This window comes from Anas platyrhynchos, chromosome 9, assembly GCF_047663525.1.
Source record: "Anas platyrhynchos isolate ZD024472 breed Pekin duck chromosome 9, IASCAAS_PekinDuck_T2T, whole genome shotgun sequence".
NCBI lineage: Eukaryota > Metazoa > Chordata > Aves > Anseriformes > Anatidae > Anas > Anas platyrhynchos.
The window spans coordinates 18701693-18715892 of record NC_092595.1 but is presented as its reverse complement, the minus strand read 5'-3'; the positions used below and the strand labels follow the sequence as shown (position 1 = coordinate 18715892).

General features: G+C 39.8%; 1 protein-coding gene across 7 annotated transcripts in view; it reads left to right on the top strand.

Annotated features, from left to right (window-relative positions):
* Positions 1-14200, top strand: part of PIK3CB (phosphatidylinositol-4,5-bisphosphate 3-kinase catalytic subunit beta) — a 104778-nt gene that overhangs the window by 47607 nt on the left and 42971 nt on the right. For all 7 annotated transcript variants that reach the window (XM_013107801.5, XM_072042519.1, XM_027463985.3 and 4 more), the window contains one exon: positions 13910-14095. In XM_013107801.5, the coding sequence (XP_012963255.2) occupies positions 13943-14095 (153 nt within the window). In that variant the 5' untranslated portion in view covers positions 13910-13942. The remainder of the gene's footprint in view (positions 1-13909; positions 14096-14200) is intronic.

Here is a 14200-nt window from a genome sequence, read left to right as displayed (position 1 = left end):
GAAAACTGTTTTTGTTTGTAACTTTCCACTTCTGGAGTTCTGTGTGTGGCTTTGATATTTCAGAGTATTTCATGTTTAACGTAATTTTTCCATGCTCCATCTTTAGTGAAGCTGTATTTTTCTCTCTATATAGTAAAATACATATATATATAATATAGTATAATATGTATACATTTTTCAAATGTAAAGGAGGCACAAGAAAATTTACTAGGTTTGCAGTGTTTATGCTAAAAATTTCTGGTAGGCACCAATGTTTAGAATTAGATTAAAGAATCAAATATTTCCTTTCTCAGTTAGCCCTTAATAGCTGTGCTGTTTTCTCTGCTGGCTTTCTATGCCAAGTAAATTTGAATTCTAATTTGCAAAGTGATACAGATTGAATCTGAACACCATGGAGAGTGTCACTGATGTCTGCTGCCCCTCACCTTGGTGTCTTCATCCCGTCACTGACTGATGAATGCCTAAAGATCTGAGAGGGGAGTCATCTCCCTTGCAACCTGCCCACCCCCAAAACAAAAAACAACAAACAAAACACTAGGACGTGTATTTATGTACTTCACTCCAGGGAAGGGAAAGTTATATATGTAGCAGTGTGATATAGGAGCCTCCCTGCAAGCCAGTGATACGAGTCTGCCATTGTCACTATCACTGGATAACTGTTTTAAGCCAGCCTGGTTGTTTATAGCTGCATCTTCCCTCCTTCTTCTGGACAGTAATTGCTCTCCGTGTCTCCCATCCCGCTGTTACAAGTGTCAATGCAGTGAAATGGATTGTGAATCCAACTGAAGTTATAACGAACCTGGCAGAACAGATGCTTTTAGTCTCTATCAGTTTTTAGACAGGGTCTGTATCAGTACAACATGAACTCTTAGACTGTCCAAGGAAAGGAATGAATGGCTGGGACTGGGAGGAAGAATGGGTCTAGCTGTCAGTGGCAGTGTCATCCTGTATTGCAGTTCCATCAGCCATCAACCCAGCAAAAGTCTTCAGTTTATGAATCTCAGATGTGTTTTTCTGTACTGTGTCACATTAACTTCCAGCTCAATTTTGTCTCATTTATGGTATGAGAAGCTTAGCTACCTACCTTTGGTACTGCAAATTGCATGTTTTGGTACCAGAAACCTAAAAATGTAGATAACTGACAAAGCATAATTCTTAATTACTGTGTGCTTCAGTTGCTTGAGATGGGACTGTAGTATTTTTTATATCAACTTATTTGCATCAGATGGGGGATGTTTAAACATTATTGTACAGGTTAGAAATGAAGAAAAATCTGCATAATGTTTTGTCTGTGTTTTTTTTTTTTTTTGGAGGGACGGGGTTTATTCACGCTGTGTGATGTGAATGTAATTTTGCGAAAGTCATTGGACATACTCTTGAATGCATAGTCAGGAAGGAAAAAGCCCTGGCTATTAGAACTGAAAGGGAGTGGTTTATTTTGGTTTTCAACAAGTGTATTTTGGCATCTTGCTTTTATTGCCAAAAGGAAATGACTCTTCACAACTTCTTAAAAAAAGGGATGTGTATAGGGGTAGAAAAGTGTCTGTGAACCTTGTCAGACAAGCTCAACTTTTCCTACTCGATATTTTTTCCAAAGTGGTTTTAATTGCCAGAATAACACATACGTACTGATAACTTTAAAGTTTCAAATAAACAAGTGTTTAAAGTGTTTGATGTGCATGTTAGTTCCCGTCCTCTGAGTACTTGAACTTGGAGCGAGTGCTACAAGGCTGTCAGCACCTGAACATGTGTGTGGGGGGGCCTCAGTCCTTGGAGACTTGGCAAAGTAACTCTGCTTTACATTGGATATTGCAACAAGCTTGGGACATGGTGACTCCCAGCGGTCCCTTCCAACCTAAATTATTCTGTGATTCTTTGACGATCTTAATTATCTTAATTATTTTTGGTCCTTATGGCTAGGACTTCTTTCAGCTTTATTCTGTTAACTTCATGACAAAAATATTGATTGCATGGAATTTTGATGTTTCCAACTGGCATGATATTTCAAGTTGCCTTTATGGATGTCACGACAGGTACATAAAATATATCCAGCTGTTTGCATTAGACACAAATTGCTGTATTTCTTTCAATGCTTGTTCAGCCATGAACAGTCCCGATAATGTAACAAATGGCTGTGAAGAGCCAGCTCTGAATCTGTGCAGTGGGTGACAATGAAGCTGGTACAGCAAGAGAACCTGCGTCTTGATGCAAATTAGAAATTCAGACCAGATTGATCTCTGGAACAAAAAGATCCCACCAGGAAAAATGTCTAGTCTGATTTTTTTCTTTTATTTTGGTTTTCCTCCCCTTACAGAGCATCTTTCTAACCTGTAGAATCCATGGCACCTCCGTATTTGAATCCTAAGCACAGTCTGCTTATGTGATAGTTTTGTGTTTCAATGTGTGCCCTCCTTTTTGGAGAATATTTCACTCCTAATTAATTTCCCACTGTTTTTAATTATTTTACTTTTTTAACCCCTCTTTCTGATGCATACAACTTGTCTGCTGGAGGATAACCCTCTTTCCTAGAGGTTTTGATTGAAAGATCAGAAATAATTGAGAAGTGAATCTTCTAATCCCTGTGTGAAGAGGAATCTATATATAGGAAAACCTCAATTTCTGGTCTTTTTTTATAGTAGGAAGTCATCTAGCACATAATTTAGAGATGTAACATTTTAATAGCTAAAGGAAACAATTGGCTCCTGGTGAAATTTGAAGGTCTAGGTCCATTTATACAATTTGAGATGAAATATTAACCAGTTATATATTTGAATGCCTTTTAAGTGGAGTGTTTACTTTTCCTTTCCTTCTTGTTTACAGTGGAACAAGTAATTATCCTGCATGATAGAACAGGCAAGAAAACACTAGGGAGCAGAATTAGTACTGATTTAGTATTTGCTATTTTTTGCTAGATTAGGAAGAATAATCTTGTACAATTCATGTATAACAATAGAACTTGATGGTAAGAAGGGGGTAGGCTACAAGTTGCTTTGTAAGATAAATCAATAAAATCAAAACTCCAGATTTTAATGCATCTCTTCAGATTTACAACAGACACGTTATGTAGTCTTTTGAAATAAGAAAAAAACCTGATTTTATGTTCGGGTATGCAACCCGAGAAACTTTTCAGTCTCATCTGTGTTAAAATGACATCTTTTTTCTGTGTTAAGGTTCAACTTTTTCTCCTCCTTCCTGCTTCAGTCTGACTGCCCAGTCCTTCTTTTTCGTGTGCCAGTTCCATTCACCTTTTTTGTTATGTCTGATTTTTCATTTTGCATATGTATTTATATACATATAGACACATATACACACAGGTGGTGTGTGTGGCTTTAATTTGAAAGTATTTGTATTTCAAAAATAGATATGTGAAATTATATATATAAATATGTATATGTGCATATATATAGGGCTATATGAAATACAGATATTATAAAACAGAACCAACAGGCAGTTCTGAGTAATTCAAGGACATTTAAGCAGAATTCAACATATTCTAACGTTTTATGCTAACCTTTCCCTGGTACATAAAATGCTTACATTGTTCTGGAGTACCAAAAGCAAATTACCTAGGTTTGGAACTAACCAGGTCTAATCTGCCAAATTTGTAGTCTTGCTTTACTGAGCTGGACTACGCTAGTACAGAATGCACTGGCCTTCACATCAGGTCCCACTCTGTCTACCACCTTTTTTTTCTTGAAACCACCTGAAATCTCTGAAGAGAGCCTGTTTACTAATTTTCCCAAAGGTGAACGTCCACATATGTTCTTACCAGCACAGAACACCGGATTATCCAACTCCCTGACTTGGTCAAGGCTATCATGTTACCTGCTATTTATATGATGCTGCTTTCCTAATCAGCTGCTTTCTTCCACTTCTTTATATTCTCTCCATTCTTGACCATTCAGAACTGGATTCCATTGCACTGAAAGAGAAAGGATGTTTTCTTGTAGTGGTCCCAGCTTCAGTGTGATCCAGTGATCAAATGTACCTGCAGACAATTTCAGACAGTAGCATTTAAAGGTGAAATAAGTTCTTCTCTCTGCAACTGACTTTAATTGTACAATACAAAAAGATGGTCGGCAGCTCATTTTATTTATATATATATATTTATACACACACACCCCTAAAATTTTATAGATCTAAAACATCTATATACCAATTTCAAGATAAAACAAGGTATAGCCATGAATTAGCTGAGAGAAACAACTTTGTTACTTTTGTACTCTTGAATATTGTACTCCCTGTGAATTGTCTGAAGTCAATATCAAAAGCCTGGGACTAAAGTTTTGTTCAGTTGTCTGGTTCATTATGAATAACCTTTAGAGGGAGCAGGAACAAAGCTTATTTACCTGAGCATAAAGGAGCAATTTCCTCTTATCTTCATTGTTCCTGCCAGTTCTGGTGAGTCTCCAGGTCTGGAATGCCATTTTAATAATGCCATTCTCTACCTGTACGCTTGTTTTGCAGGAAAAAGTTTCTGATGATGATAATCTCATTTACGTGCTATTTTAAAAATTATGCTGTCGTTGAATTGTAGAATAATTTCCATAAGAAGGGACAACCAGGGGTCATCTAGAATAACCACCTGCTCAAATCAGGTTGCTTAAAATTAAATTATATTTTAATTTGGAATCAGTTAATGTTCGCTTTTTGTCTTGTCTCTAAATCCTGCTGAAGTCAATTGCAAATTCAAGCACTCAGCATTTTTTTTTTTTAAAGTGGGCCCACTTTCATTTAGAAGCATTAGTATCATAATAAAAACTCTGTGGTGGTTTTAAAACCCTTGCTCCAATTTTTAAAATCTAATGTATGCTGCTGTGGGTACAGCAAAGGAATTCTGATGCAGAAATGAAGTTACACAAGATGAACGGATAAAATGATTCATGGCTATGGAAAAAAGACCCAGTAATCTTATTTTTTTATTGGTGGAAAATTATCTATATTTCATGAGGAGAACGAGAGAATCGAGACTTGAATAGTTAAGAGACTTCTCTTGCTACCAGTTTGAGCACTGTGAGGGAAAGACATTTAAATAAGGCATTTTATGTTTTTTATATGTAGATATTTTTAGAAAACGAAATGATATTTTTATTCTGATTTCTGAAGAAATCCTGGCTAAATTGCCACTTAATTTTCCACTCCATAGGGCCAGCATTGAAATAAACTGCTGGGAAATATTTATAGTAATGCATGCTCTTTAAAAGTAACTTCTCATGGTACAATGTAGATATCTTAAATTCTTAAAATCGTTGCTATTATAGGTAAGTAACCATGACGTTCCTGGAGTGGAAAAATCTTAGCTTTGCTAATTTAGGCAATTGCATTTACAATCAAGTTGTTTGTATTTTATTTTTAAATTTGTAAGCAGTTTGGACTGTCTGCTTGCAGCAGGCCAGAATGGTATGACATTATGTATGGAATACACTTCAATTTTTTATTGTGTGACTTTCTACTTTCCCCAGAGCAGCTGTGGCTGCCCCATCCCTGGCAGTGCCCAAGGCCAGGCTGGATGGGGCTGGGGGCAGCCTGGGCTGGGGGCAGGGGGCTGCAGCCAGGGGCTCTTTGAGGTCCCTTCCAACCCAGGCCATGCTGCGATCACCTGTGGTGATTCTGTCCGTGCATCAGATCCCATCTGTAAAAGAGGGCTCCTGGTAATCTGGTGTGAACTGTGAGTTCCAGTGAACAGAAAGTAGTCATTAGCTCATGCATTGCTCAGCACAGGTGCTTTCCCCTGTCCCTTAAACCTCTAAACAAACAGGCTGCAGTTTAGTTTCATCTCTGGCTACTGCTGAAGGCAGCAGCGCTGTTCTCATGCTGCCCTTGCTTCAGCTGCAGTGCCTGAACACCACAGGACGAGTCAGGTTGTTCCCTGATTCCAGGGCAAAGAAGCGGTGTTTGTCCGCAGAGCCGTGGTGGTGTGTGGCTGGGGAGGTGGGCAAGGGGCTGGGAAGGTCTGACCGTGCACCGCTCTCCCAGCGAGCTACACATCGGGTGGGATTGCACCTGGGAAAGAAAGGGGCTTGGCAGAGCAAAGAGGTGTCTGAGGTGATCCTGTTCCAGGCAGTGCAAATACAGTGGAAATCGGCAACGTGGGAGTCCCGTGCAGCTGCCTGGCACTGGTGCTGGCCTGTTAGCTGCAGGGCAGGCGGCTGGGGCACACCGGCTCTGCGGGGGCAGCGGCTGGGAGCTTGGTACCATTGCAGCAGGAGAGGATGTTGCTCTCCAGAGCCACCAACAGGCACACTGACCTCCTCTGTGTATTTGACTTCACCTGAGTCTCCAGAAGAAACCTGGATTCTTTCAAATATAAAGGAGAAGTTTTGCCTTTGATTTTTTTTTTAATTCTTCATGAATTTCATAGGACATAAGCCTTCCTGCATGTTCTGACTCTTTTTACATCCTTGCTGGTAGATTCTTTTCCCTTATTTGTTCTCAAATGTTTCCTCCATAGCGTGTTTATCTTTTTATAGTACTAGATGTTTGCGTAGTTAGAAAAATGATTACAAAGATTATATTGTGTAAGCGCTTAGTGTTTCTTCTGCTTAGACTACGTGATATGCTGCTGCTGTTTCCTAGAAAATTACTGTGGTCAGATTGTCATCTAGTCTGTTTGGGACAGTAAGGTATTGTTTCAACACTGTTCTTGTGTGTCTGGATGGGGTGGCCCTTTTTCAACTGCTTTCACTACTGCAAGCCTTTTTTTTAGCCCCTTGACTGCCACGTGATAGAGCAAGCAGCAGATAAAAGGCAGTATTGATCACAGTGATGGTCATCTTGGAACGCGGTGCACAGCAGCTGTAATAACTGTATATAAAGCAAAAAGCTGGATGAGCAGAGTGCTCTTAGATTTTACATGATCAAAATAAGCTCGTTTCTGCTTTGCCCCTCATCCACGTAAATATTAATATTCATAGTGAAAAGAAAAAAATAAGGCTGTGTTCAGGAGTTCTTTTTTTTTTTTTGTAGCTTAGCAAATGTAAATGACTTTTAACCTGAGAAGCTGTGTGTATTTGTGCTCTTAAAATGTGCCTGTGTTTGAAATAGTAGATGGAGCAGTAAGTAAATGAAAGCTTCTCCATATGGAAACCGCCCTCCTCATACACGAGAGATTCCTCTCCCCCAAACCCTCCCCTGGCTTGGTGCTAGGAGGCAGCCCTGGGGTTGACTCTCTGAGATGTAACTGAAGGTGTTGGAATTTTCCTCCAACGTTGTCATGTGGGTTTTTATATTTAGCAGCTTCCTCACAGCTTCTTTCACTTGTCTTTTACTAGTTTCTTTTTGTTTATGCTTCAGGACAATTGATCAAATGTTGCGTTAGATTTTACTTTGGTGTTCTTTTAATATGAAATAACAGAAAAGTACACCTCAAAAGATGGGTCTTAAGGGATTAGTAGTGAGGTCACAGGGATAAAGGAGCGTTTCTAACTTAATGGCATAGTGTGACATTTCAGAACTTGTGCTTTTTTCGGTACGTCACTTTTAGAAGAACTTACCTGACGCGGATTAATGTTGGTTGTTGCTTATGATCCATGTGAATTTGTGGGTACTTCTGAATGTCTAGGTCTCTAGCTGATGTGACAATGTATTTTAAAGAGAAGTAAGACTAGTTTTATTATCTAATGGATGAAACAAAACCAATAATTTCCTCTTGTCTCCTATCTTACCAATTGTTTTTCTTTTCCATATCTATAAGTCAACATAGCTTTTTCACTCTTCAGAAGACAACTAACTGATGCTGATGTTGATCCAATTGTGCTGAATGAACGCCAAGAACTTCTGGAATTATTTAGACCATAAAACATTGTTTTCTCTGAGATACGATTGAGGAATGAGGAGGTATGGAGAAATTCAGAGGTGACAATAGAAAGAGAAGAAAACATAAAAGCATGTAAAACCATCCACTTGTTTTAATTTTAGCCTATCTTTCAGAACTGGAAGTGATTCTAAATTTCTTCTGCTAAATGAGTAGCTATAATTTTCCTGGGTAATGATAAGGGTCTGTTCTCTGCTACCTTTGTTGTTCTGCATGGATTGCTATTAAAGTAGTAGGTTGAATTTCAGCTTCAGTATTCATGCAGGTCATACCTGCAGTTGTCCAGCAGTCTTGAACATACCCAAGGATGGAGATTCCACAACCTCTCTGGGCAGCCTGCTTTAGTATTTGATGACACTCATCAAAAACAAAACAAAACAAAAAAACCTGCAGTGGCTTTCTAGACATTCCCTGGGCACATTTTACAAGTTCATTGCATTGTTACTCCGTTTCTAACCTTCTGCAGTGCCTCCTGACAGATCCTCTGAGTGTGCTAGGACTCTTGTTCAGCTCTTTGGTTCAGGATAGCCTTGTGAAATCTCCACTCCCTTGCTAAACGCACTCTGCCCCTCATATCTTCTTGGATGGCACTTGGTTTCATGTCAGCTATTTGCACCTCCTGGTTCTAATTCCTTTGCGTGAGCAAGGTAACTGCATGACACAGGTACAACTCAACTTACCATCACTTACTGCAGAGGTGTGAAACCTTTGCAGCTGGGTGGTTTGGGGCTCTCTGAAGTACTTGCTAGGGAACTGAGTTTGCTGCAAGCTGATCTCGCCTACTTTCTCAAATCCTACTGATCCTCTAGTCTAAAATATAAGTCTTGTAATGCGTGAGGAAGTTCTAAACGTGTGGGTTTTGTTACCTGATACTGTGAAACATCCCAGTGGTTCTGCTGGTGCCTGACGCTTGCTGACAGCGTTGTCTGTATTTTGTTTAAAAAGACCCCTGCATTGTATAGCCCAGGCATGTACTTTTCTAGTTCCATGTTTTGCTTAGGGGGGGAAAAAACATGTGGCTAGCAATTTACAGAAAGATACGTAGCTTGGTTTTGACTGTCATCTTTCCCGAAGCTCTCTTAGGAATCAGTGAAGAAGCAGCCTGCTTGTGGTAACCATTTATTATTTTTTTTCCTTTCAAAGTTGTTAGATGATGAGAGGTGCCTTTTTTTGGAGAGTGGGGAGGGGCGGGGGGGTGGACCTGCAAGGTCCACAAGGTCTCTTGGCTTCTGGAATAAGACTTAGCTCTAAAGCCATTTCTTCTGTCTGCCTAGACATGGTAAGTCCTTTGAAAACAAAGAAACGACAGCAAAGAACACAAGTGCCTAGGAACACATAGCCATTCTGGTTAGCTGCTCAGAGCTTGTGGTCTGTTGTCTGTCTTCGCCTCCTTGAACTGTCTGATTATCTTGTGATCAAGGTCATAGTGCAGAGAAAGGCCAAAAAATTAAGTTCTGTAACTTTCACACTGATTTCACAGAAGAAATTCTCACGCTCTGCAGGAATTCATAAATAAGGTATTTAGAATTCTGTTATTATTTATTCTGTTATTATTAGTGTGGGCATTTAGTACTTTAATTGTTTTTTATTTGGGAATTATTCTCGCTGTTGAAATCAACTGAAATGTTATTTGGTGCATGGCTTAAGTCTGGGCTGCCCCAGAAGGTGAAGTGTTCCCTCCAGCATGGGCAGCAGGGGGGGCGCAGCCCCTGTATTGACCACGCCATGCTGTGTGTGTACGAACCATCTCATGGCACAGTGTGGAGGCTTATCCTACAAGCCTTCAGCATCTAGGTTAGTTCTGCTTCAGTCTTAATGCTTGATACACGTACCAGATATACATATTTACAGATGGAAAAATTGCAGGCAGTTGTTTTGGTTTGATAACCCTGGTTGTAGGGCCTCTTGTTTGCGGACATTAAATACATAAATACAAACATGAGGCTTAAATTTTGTTCCTCTTATTGTTCTGGAGATGCCCTACTAAACTGTGTTCCGCTTCTTTCCATTAGCCTTAGCAGCTCTTTCTTCTGATATAGTGAAATACAGATTGAGCAGTTTTGAGCTTTATCTTCACATAAAAATATATTTAAATCTGAATTGTGTAACTCAAAGTTCAGAGCAAATCTACAGTTTGCCTGCTGTCTGTGCTACAGACCTGTGACATAAGAAAAACATTTAGTATTGAGCTCTACCCCTGTTGAATCAAAGCAATCATTGATTAGGTATTTGTTGCCAAGATTAAGCACCGTTTTAATTACTTCCTTCTTTTGTATAAGAAGTTGTTTTTACAGCGACTGCAGACAAAAATAGCTATGAGGTAAAGAGCCTGAAATAGCTTCTTAGTACTATTTTGATTGTTGATTATTTTTCCCCTTAGCTGGAAGTTGTTTAAGATGTCCTGTGTGCTGTTGGTCCCAACGCAGATGGCTTTCTGCCTTTGTTTCGGTTCCTGGAGGGGATGTTGTTGGCTCGGCAGCAGTGCCTCGGTGCGTTTTGCAGCTTGGTCCATGACTCACGCTCACAGCCACCTCGGGCTGGCAGTCAGCGCTCTGCTCCCCATCAGTACTTGCTCTCTCCTCACCCCTGTGATGTCAGCTCCCGGTGGAAACTGGGTGCTGACTGCGAAAGGCACTAACCTGTTTCGTTGAGGAAGGAAACGTTAAGTAAGTGCCTGAAGGCAAGAATAGCTTCCCAGCGTGCTCAGATTGGTGTAACGATGGCTCTTCCCTTTTTAGCTGAAAATGTAAATAGACATCAGAGGCTTCTTAAATTCTGTGTTGAAAGTCAGTAATAGTAAGCAGATATCTGAGAAGAACTTTCTATCTCTGCTTCGTGCTGCCTAGGTTAGAGGTACATAGTGGCGTTTTGAAGTCCTGCTGCTTTGGATTTTCAACCTGCATTGGTGCACCTACCTTGCAGTCATCACGGATGGCTTAGGAGAACCTCCAGAAGAGGATTCTGATATGTAATATCTCATGCTGAGTTAAAATAGAAATTACAAGTGAAATAACCACATAGAACAGATTAATGTTGTTTCTCCTTGCTGCTGCCCCTGTTAACCTGGTGCTTTACAGCAAGTTACACGTTCTGTAAGTCAGCTTTGCCGTGATGGCTGCGGAAAGCAGCTGCCAGCAGGCTGTGATTGCACCAGTATGAGCACAAGTATGAAAAAGCTTTAGGTTTAGACCATTCCAGTGAATTTTCTGTGACTGCTATTGTCAGTTGCAACAAAACTGAAGCAAAGGTGTGGATAGAAGAAGTTGAATAATAATACCCCGTTTAAGGAGTAGCTCACTGAAGATAAACTAACTGCTAATGAGGAACTACACATTTCCTGAGGCTTTGGGTTCTATGTTTGTTTTTTATAGTGTTATGTGTTGCATGATGGGGTTAAGTTTTATTTCATTCCTTTAGCCAACTTAAAGAGATCACTCACTGAGATAAGTCCGTGGATGAGTGAAGGGATGGATTTGTAAAGATCTAGTAATTAAGATAAGGTATTTTCATGCCTGACTTGTTTTTGTCACCAGGTCTACCTGCTTTCCTTAACCACCGATCATTTTTGTTTAGATTCCATGTAAATTAATTTTTATTATTATTTTTTTTGGAAATAAGAACCTAATGATAATAAACTATGGTTTGATGATGATGATAATAAAAGCTCCCGAATTGTTGCATCTGTTGAGCAAAAATGTTTACTTGCGTATTTGTTTTCTGAAAGTTAAAAGTTTTTTACTAAAAACAAACAGGAAAAAAATGAACTGTAATTTTATCTAGTACAAGCAAAGTATTGAGCTCCATATCTTTAGAGTAGTAACAAGATACGTTGGTAGCATTCACGTTTGTGAACGTCTCCACAGCTTCAGGAGGGCTGAACAGAAAGGCTTTCAAATGGGTCTTGCTGCTCAGTGTGTTTACTTGGCAGGTTGCGGTGAGCCTTGCGTGCAGTGCCTCATACCTACGCCAGCTTTCAGCAGGCAAGCTGCGAGCACAGCCGCAGCACCAAGGAGCTGCTTTCAGGAGTTAGCTGGGCACCATGCGGGGCTTAGATTTGCTATTCCGTTAGTGACTGATGAGCTTTCAGCGGTTTCAGTTCCCTCTAACCAGCACAGTCTCTTTCTGTCCTGGAGGTTTTCATCTCCTAAAATTTCCCAAATGTCACAATGACCCGTTTTATCATTTTCCAGAATCTGAAGGGATAGAAACCAGTTCTAAGAATGATGCAAAGATATGGACTGGGAATATTTTGGAGTGGTGGTTTCAAATGGTACTAGTTGTTTAAAAGTGATGATCAGTAAAAATACCCCTGAGCAGCCCTTGGTAACGTGTACAAAATACTAACAGCTTGTTTGTCAATAACAAGCTATGCAGTGTAGTGGGTTTTGTGCTGCTGCTGTATGGCGTTACCTGCTGTAGGCACCTTCAGCCTTGGCTCTGCTTGATTTATTTCATTGCAAGCTGTCTGCAAAGAGACTTCCTGAAGTAGCACTTCCACATCCCTGTTGTCAGTGAGGACCCTGATGCATGCGGATTGTTTGGTTTAAAGACCTAGCAATTTTAAAGAGCTTTACATTGGGTTGAATTTCTGTGAAGAATATCCAACAAACTGAGCTTAATGAAGCATTAACTTCTGTGCCTCATAACATCTGGATTTATTTACTGGTGCTGTGACTTTTCTGAAATGAAGCTGTTTATCAAAGAAAAAGGATGAGAAGCTGGAGAGGGAGGGGAGCAAAGCACCTCTGTTATGACACAGTCCGCCTCGTGCAGTTTGGTGGCCGCTTCCACTGTAGTGTGCTATTAAGGTTTCTTGGTTGCTTGCTTTGGGAAGAAAAACAGTAACAAGCTGCTTCGGGACTGGAAAACTGTATTCATGAATGTGTTGCGTAGATGTTGGGAAGTTTGATGCACAGCACAATAATTATCTATAGTTCTATGGCGTGACCAAGTGAAGCGGTTACGTACTGATGAATGTATACATACACATTTAGCACCTGGAGAATGATTCCTTTTTAAAGAAGGATTTTGCAGAGTGACTTAAAAGTAAAAATGAAGTGTTAAGCAGACTTCTTTGCCACGTAATCACAGGTAGTGACCGGATTTCATATGGTCATTGTGCTCATTTTATTTCTTCTGTTTTCACGATGATGCTCTGTGATGCTGTAAAGAGCAGCCCAGTGTATTGCTTGCATCTTGCTTTTTCTGCTGGTGCTGTAGTGAGGGAAATAACTTCTGTTAAGCAGAAGGCCTGATTTCAGAGCAGGGAGGGGATCCGGAAGAGACGGGAAGGAGTGATGAAAGCAGGGGGAAGCTGCAGTAGTAGTGGAGTTGCACCACAATCTGGTGGTTTGGGTTGGTTTGTTTTATGTTTGTTTTTTTTCAGTGAGTGGTGATTTCTCATCTCTTGTTGTCTAACAAGAGTTAGACAGGTGTGGAGTTAAATTCTTCTGTCCTTCTTGGAGAAACCTTTGGTACAATCTTTTACAAATTCCCACCTCTTTGTCAGCTGAAGGACATGGTCTGGATGAAGAGGAACCTAAATACTTGTGTTTCCCTTTCAATCACTATTCACTCATCTGTCGAGAATTAATTGAAAAGATGAGACTTGGAAGGTCCAAAACACTACTAATACTATTAAGAGTAATTGAAAACTGTAATTTGAAAAACTGAAATATAAAGCATAAGAAATCAAGAATCCAGGGAAGTGAACTGAAGAAGATGACGCAAAGGCTTTTCCCCTACCCTGCAGTGGGTGTAGTTTACACAGTGAGTTGAATTTAAAGGAGATGATTATCTAAAATTATTTTCTGACTTTGTTTTATTAGCCTCTAATCAGTTATTTTTTTCTCTTATAGCTTAGTATAAGTTATGTAAACACCACAACAAAAGTGCTTTATCAGGCAAGTGCTCTTATTATACTAAATGGAATTAATGAGTAAAACTGTGAATATGTGTTTGCAATACTGGCATTTGAGGCCCTAGACTTGCAAGCTGAGCTGCACAAGCAGACTTATGTAAACTTTCCAAAAGCTTTAAAATGTGTGTCTTATTATAGAAGGTTAAATATACTGATTTTTTTTTTTTTTCCCTAAGGCCATGTGGTTATGATATTGTTGAGATTCCATAATGCCTCCTGCCGTGACAGACAGCCTGGACATCTGGGCAGTGGATTCACAGATTGGTGCTGATGGCTCAATATCTGTGGACTTCCTATTGCCCACTGGAATCTACATCAACCTGGATGTCCCTCGAGATGCCACCATATCTCATATTAAACAGGTAATACCAAATGGCCAATTAATTTATAATTCGGAATGTGTTCTGTTTCTGATTTTTTATGTGCCTTTTGGCAAATCAAGTAGTGAATCTGGGTAGGCATAAAAA